At 42.4% G+C, this 7,504-nt stretch overlaps 1 protein-coding gene across 1 annotated transcript; it reads right to left on the reverse strand.

The window, feature by feature from the left end:
* Positions 1-6,300: 6,300 nt before the first annotated feature.
* Positions 6,301-7,266, reverse strand: LOC142255875 (olfactory receptor 6N1-like). Its single transcript, XM_075327322.1, has one exon. The coding sequence runs from the start codon at positions 7,264-7,266 to the stop codon at positions 6,301-6,303; it is 966 nt and encodes a 321-aa protein (XP_075183437.1).
* Between the last annotated feature and the right edge of the window lie 238 nt (positions 7,267-7,504).

The following is a 7,504-nucleotide window of genomic DNA, read 5'->3' on the forward strand; positions in this document are numbered from 1 at the left end:
CTCTACTTATGTAAAGAACCTAGTTCTGGTGCTGTATGTACTTAGCTTGGTTTTGGTACTGTCTTTTTATTCTTAGCCTTTTTATGTAAAGAACTTAGGTCTGGTATAAATGAGCTTGGTTCTGACACCATTTATACAATCCTCAACATTGAAATTGCAACACCAAAAAGGAAAACTTATGGAATTATTTAAGCAGAGGATGGATAGACACGTTAATGATCTGGTGTTTTATGTACTGAGCTTGGTTTTCGTACTGTGTTTATGTTATTATCCAGTATTTATGTATTGAACTTACAATGGCCCTTGAATGTCTGTGCATAAACATAACTTAAAATTACATCAGATTTTAAAACCAGTCCTAAAAGTAAATAACAAGATCAAAATATAACAAATGCATAAACATATTAGACTTCATTATTTTGTAAATGAAGAAAAGGATTCAATATCAAATGGATGTGAGTACTAAAAGTATGTGAACCTTCGCTTTCAGTATCTGGTGTGACCCCTTGTGCAACCTTAACTATAGCTAAACATTTCTGGAAATTGTTGATCAGTCCTGCACATTGGCCTGGAGGAATTGTTGCTTACTCCTCTCTACAAAACATCTTCATCTCTGTTATGTTGTTGTGTTGTCTCCCCCAAACTGCTCATTTCAGGCCCTTCCACAGTATTTCTTCAGGATTAAGATTAGGACTTTGATTTGGACATTTCAAAAATGTGTCACTCTTCTTCTCTAACCATTCCTTTGTAGAACGATTTGTGGGCTTCGATTTGTTGTCTTACAGCATGACTTACTTTCTCTTGAGCTTGAGCTACGACCGCCATGTTTCACAGATGGTATGAGGATTTTACGCTGTAATAATGCTGTTATTTTTCCCTCCAAACATAAAGCTTCTCATTCAGATCAAAAAGCTCTATTTTGGTCTCATCCATCCACAAAACATTTTTTCCAGTAGCCTTCTGGTTTGTCCAGGTGACCTTTATCAAGTTCTAGATGGGGAGCAATGTTCAGTGGCTTTCTCCTTGCAATCCTGCCTTCCGCTATAGTGTTGTTCTAAGTCCTTATTGTCAAGGTTCTCTGTGCAGAGCATCTCACAGACCTGGAGATGCTCTGCGGCACTTACAGATCTAGCAGCTTGGTCCCTATACTGGAGACGAGGTTGGTTCTGGGAGGTGCTGGTTACTCAGCTGTTCCACCTTCTGGGTAATTGCTTAGGCTTCTTTACCGAGCATTCTCCTCCAGAACTTTGCCAGTTGTATTATTTTCTGGCTCTGTTGTTGCAAGCGTCTGTCTCCTGGTTACAGTTACTGATCTTGGTACTCGACCCTGACTTGCCTCGGTCTACTCCCCTCTGACTTCTCCATTCCCGTCTGGCTCCTGACCCCGGCTTTCTCCCATTACTACTCTGTTGTTTGCCCCTTGTTTTCATACTTTTTCTCCTGGTTACCCGACCTCCAGCTTGTCTTATGACCTCTCTCCTGTTTGCTCCCTGTGTCTCTCTGTGTCCTCTCGGTTCTGACCCCGGCCTGCCTGACTTCCCTCAGCCTCTAGGTATCCCCAGTGCCACCTAGTGTACCGCCTGCTTACTGCATCTCTCACTCCTCTGTGAGAGGGACGTTATACTTATGATGGTGGACTCATGAACATTAAAATTAGTTAATGTGATAAAGCCCTTTAGTTACTTAGAGGTCAACTGGAGATTTTTTTTTTTACTCTTGGCGTGATCTTTCTTAGTCAATCAATCCTGAGGAGCACAGTAATGTTCTTCTTCAATTTAGTCTATTTGTACACAATCTGTCTGACTGTACAGTCAAAAAAAATTTTAGAAATAGATTTTGTAATCTTTTCCAGCCTGATGAGCATCAACAACTCTTCTTTTGAGTGTTACCCCCGATGAACGGCGCAAAACAAAGAGAAATTCAGGGAAGAAGTACAACAGAAGGCTCTGGCAATAGGGCCCTTTCTCTATTAAGGGGCTTCCCTTTAAGTGGATCAACTCGTAACACTCACCTGAGTCTGATACTTGCACTCCCTAATGTTCCTAGACAGGTCCTTCCCCCATACATTGTCATGTACCTAGGACCTTGATAGCCCTGAACTCACCCTGACTAGTGTGTATGCCAGTGAGATACTAGTCTCGCTACTGCAATAAAACAATATGAGGAAGATAAGATAGATGGGTGGGGAAAGACACAGCAAATATCACTCCTCGGCTTTTCCAGCAAGAAACTTCTCAGATGCAACAGAAATAAACACCTCAGCTTCTCTAAAGACAGGCTCTTTCAAAGTAGTCAGTATAGAAGATCTATAACCGGCATGGAGTGAAGCTAGCAATGTGTAAATATAGTGGAAGGGAGTGATGATAAGATGCTTGGGCTGTGATTAAGACTATGAGTAATCTCAGCCAGAAGGAAAAGCATCCTTAACCCCCTCAAATGAAAATAAATCCAGTCCAATACAAAATGTAACATGCGGACACAACACACTTGTGAAACTGAGGACTTTAGAAATCTCCTTTGTCCATTCCATGACAGACGTCTATATACATGTGTTGTGGCTATGAAAGATCCCTGTTTTTTAAATAAAACAGGTCACCCACTCACACCCGATTGTCATCCCATTGATTAAACACACCAGACTATGATTTCAACTTTAAATTATCTGCTAATCCTACAAGTTTACATAATATTGCCACTGACGGACATGTGATATTAAATAATTTTCCTCATTTACAAAAAATAACAAAGTCTAATATTTTGACTCATTTGTTTTGTTTAGTTCCCCATCTACTTTTAGGTCTAGTGTGAAAATCTGGTCTAATTTTCAGGTCAAAATTATGCAGAAAAAATACTCTAGAAGGGTTCATAAACTTCCAAGCACCCTTGTAGTTTTCTGGAATACTTGACATTACATTATTACAACTATTATACAGTACAGACCAAAAGTTTGGACACACTTTCTCATCTCTAGAACAACTGTTAAGAGGAGACTTTGTGCAGCAGCCTTCATGGTAAAATAGCTGCTAGGAAACCACTGCTAAGGACAGGCAACAAGCAGAAGAGACTTGTTTGGGCTAAAGAACACAAGGAATGGACATTAGACCAGTGTAAGGGCGGCTTTGCACGTTGCGACATCGCACGTGCGATGTCGATGGGGTCAAATCGAAAGTGACGCATATCTGGCGTCGCAGTCGATATTGCAACGTGTAAAACCTTTTTGATACGATGAACGAGCGCAAAAGCGTCGTTATCGTATCATCGCTGCAGCCTCCGACATTTCCATAATGCCGGTGCAGCGACAGGTGCGATGTTGTTCCTCGCTCCTGCGGCAGCACACATCGCTGTGTGTGAAGCCGCAGGAGCGAGGATCATCACCTACCTGCCTCCCGGCTGCAATGAGAAGGACGGAGGTGGGCGGGATGTTTACATCCTGCTCATCTCCGCCCCTCCGCTTCAATTGGCCGCCTGCCGTGTGACGTCGCTGTGACGCCAAAACGACCCACCCCCTTAGGAAGGAGGCGGGTCGCCGGCCAGAGGGACGTCGCACGGCAGGTATGTGCGTGTGAAGCTGCCGTAGCGATAATAATCGCTACGGCAGCTTTCACTAGATATCGCACGTGCGAGGGGGGCGGGACTATCGCTGCAGCATCGGTAACACATTGTTACCGATGTCGCAGCGTGCAAAGCCCGCCTAAATCTGTGCTTTGGTCTGATGAGTCCAAATTTGAGATCTTTGGATCCAACCACCGTGTCTTTGTAGAAAAGGTGAACGGATGGACTGTACATGGCTGTTTCCCACCGTGAAGCATGGAGGAGGAGGTGTGATGGTGTGGGGTGCTTTGCTGGTGACACTGTTGGGGATTTATTCAAAATTGAAGGCATACTGAACCAGCATGGCTACCACAGCATCTTGCAGCGGCGTGCTATTCCATCCGGTTTGCGTTTAGTTGGACCATCATTTATTTTTCAACAGGACAATGACCCCAAACACACCTCCAGGCTGTGCAAGGGCTATTTGACCAAGAAGGAGAGTGATGGGGTGCTACGCCAGATGACCTGGCCTCCACAGTCACCAGACCTGAATGCAATTGAGAAGGTTTGGGGTGAGCTGGACCGCAGAGTGAAGGCAAAAGGGCCAACAAGTGCTAAGCATCTCTGGGAACTCCTTCAAGACTGTTGGAAAACCATTTCCGGTGACTACCTCTTGAAACTCATCAAAAGAATGCCAAGAGTGTGCAAAGCAGTAATGAAAGCAAAAGGTGGCTACTTTGAAGAGCCTAGAATATAAGACATATTTCCAGTTGTTTCACACTTTTTTAAGTATTTCATTCCACATGTTTTAATTCATAGCTTTGATGCCTTCAATGTGAATCTACAATTCTCAGAATCCTGAAAATAAAGAAAACTCTTTGAATGAGAAGGTGTGTCCAAACTTTTGGTCTGTACTGTACATGCCTGCATATACCCTGTTTCTTTGAAAATAAATCCGACCCCGAAAATAAGCCCTATTGTAATTTTTGGGGCTCTTTTGAGTATGGTTAAAATAAAAGCCCTACTCCAAAAATAAGCTCTAGTTGCAGTTCAATAAGGAAGTTTCCAAGCAGCTAGAAAAGGTAAAGAATACAGCAGGACTCTTCATCAAAGAAAGCAGATAGCCCTCCAAAAATTAGAACAATTACAGTTGGCAAGTGCCAATGGTGGGTAGGCTCTCACACAGAAATCTGCGTAGCGGTCAGGTTCCTCGCTGTTCCAGCTTCATTGTATTGCAGCTCTTACAAATAATTTGGATACCAGTTATCACTCTACACAAGCGATACTTCTTCCAGTGACCAGGGGGATCCAACCGCTGTAGAATGCAGGGGGTCCTTATAGCAATGCAGATTTGTAGGTGAGATCCCATTCACTTGCCGCAGATTTGTATGTGAGAGCCCACTCACTTGCCACAGATTTGTATGAGAGCCCATTCACTTGCCGCAGATTTGTATGTGAGAGCCCATTCACTTGCCACAGATTTGTATTTGAGAGCCCATTCACTTGTTGCAGTTTTGTATGCGAGACCATTCACTTGCCGCAGATGTGTATGTGAGAGCACATTCACTTGCCGCAGATTTGTATGTGAGAACCCATTCACTTGCCGTAGATTTGTATGTGAGAGCCCATTCACTTGCCGCAGATTTGTATGTGAGAGCCCATTCACTTGCCGCAGATTTGTATGTGAGAGCCCATTCACTTGCTGCAGATTTGTATGTGAGAGCCCATTCACTTGCCGCAGATTTTATGTGAGAGTCTACTCACTTGCTGCAGATTTGTATGTGAGAGCCCATTCACTTGCCGTAGATTTGTATGTGAGAGCACATTCACTTGCCGTAGATTTGTATGTGAGAGCACATTCACTTGTCGCAGATTTGTATGTGAGAGCCCATTCACTTGCCGCAGATTTGTTTGGGGGAGCCCATTCACTTGTCACATATTCGCATGTGAGAGCCCATTCACTTGCTGCAGATTTGTATGTGAGAACCCATTCACTTGCCGTAGATTTGTATGTGAGAGCCCATTCACTTGCCGCAGATTTGTTTGGGAGAGCCCATTCACTTGTCACATATTCGCATGTGAGAGCCCATTCACTTGCTGCAGATTTGTATGTGAGAGCCCATTCACTTGCTGCAGATTTGTATGTGAGAGCCCATTCACTTGCCGCAGATTTGTATGTGAGAGCCCATTCCCTTGCTGCAGATTTGTATGTGAGAGCCCATTCACTTGCTGCAGATTTGTATGTGAGAACCCATTCACTTGCCGTAGATTTGTTTGGGAGAGCCCATTCACTTGTCACATATTCGCATGTGAGAGCCCATTCACTTGCTGCAGATTTGTATGTGAGAGCCCATTCACTTGCCGCAGATTTGTATGTGAGAGCCCATTCATTTTCCAACTCTAATTGTTTGGGGTCTGGTAAGTGAAATTCTTTTAGGGGGTGCCTGCCTAAATTTAAGCAGGTAATCCCACCACTTATAGGACTGGTTTTGCACCATGTTCATGCAAAAATATAAGACAATAAGCCCTACCACATCTTTCAGAGCAAAAGATAATATAAAACCCTGTCTTATTTTTGGGGAAGCATGGTATTATTTATTAATGGGACCCTGTTATTAAATTCATGTTGCCTAAACTATTCTGTTAGTTAAAAAATAAATGGTGGCAAATAATCTCTCTTGTAATCACCTAATAAACCTCCAAAGCCAAACATGACACAAAACTATAAAAGTGATGCAGAAAAATGAACGCTCTTAAAAAATGTATTTATCAATGTTTTATTGTTTTTTGTATATTTACTATAAACGATTCCATCAGTAAATTCTTATAAAGGAGTCTTCTGATTTCCTGATTTCTCAGTCCGTAGATGATGGGGTTAGCAAGTGGAGTAAAGACCGCATAGGTGAGACCCACCACCCGGTCATAGTCTACAGAGTAACTTTTTGTGACACGTATGTACATAAAGCCAATGCTGCCAAAAAACAGGATGACAATAATCAAATGTGCTCCACAGGTGGAGAAGGCTTTCTGGCGTCCATCTTTCGACTTAATTCTTAAGATTATATTTATTATCCGAATATAAGAGAAAAGAACAAAAGCAGAAGTCAAGAGGATGATAAAAGAGCTGACGATGAATTCCACCATTATATATAACCTAGTATCTGTACAAGCCAAAGAGATCAACGGGGGGAAGTCGCAGAATACATTCTCAATACGGTTTGGGCCACAAAATGGAAGGAGAGAAATAAAGATCATTTCAATGACTGGACTAAGAATCCCACCGATCAAACAGATGAAGATCAGATTGACATTTAGTCCAGTAGTCATAATAGACGAGTATCTTAATGGCTTACAGATGGCCAAATATCGGTCGTACGCCATTACTGTGAGGGTATAACACTCAGCTGCTCCGAGAGCGTGTAGGAAATAAGCCTGGACAAGGCATCCATTGAAAGAGATCTTCTTCTCGTCATCCAAGAGATCGGCCAACATTTTTGGAATTGTGACAGCCGTATAGATAATTTCCAAACAGGATAAAGCTGCAATGAAGAAGTACATGGGGAAGTGTAGAGTGGACTCTCTGCAGATCACAAGGAATATCACAGCATTGCCGGAAATGATGAACAGGTAGATTATAAGGAGAAGGACAAAAAGAAGAACATGGAAGCGCTGGAGATTGGGAAATCCGTGCAAAATAATGTCATAAACTCTGCTGTTATTAAAGTCTCTTTCCATCTCCGCTTCATCTGTGATATGGATTTATGAGACCAGTGGTCAGGCTTTTTATGTTTTCATGGTATCTACAATAAAAGTGAAGAAGGATTGAAAATAGGTGTGTGACTCCATAGTTACACCAAAATTAAACCTTAAAGTTTCATATCAAGTGGTTTCTCCAAAGTTAACAGGATATGTCATCTTCACTGACTACTGCAGTGTCAGACAATGTGTCTCTAGTACTTAGTAGAGCAATTTT

The sequence above is a fragment of the Anomaloglossus baeobatrachus genome, chromosome 11, assembly GCF_048569485.1.
Source record: "Anomaloglossus baeobatrachus isolate aAnoBae1 chromosome 11, aAnoBae1.hap1, whole genome shotgun sequence".
NCBI classification, from domain to species: domain Eukaryota; kingdom Metazoa; phylum Chordata; class Amphibia; order Anura; family Aromobatidae; genus Anomaloglossus; species Anomaloglossus baeobatrachus.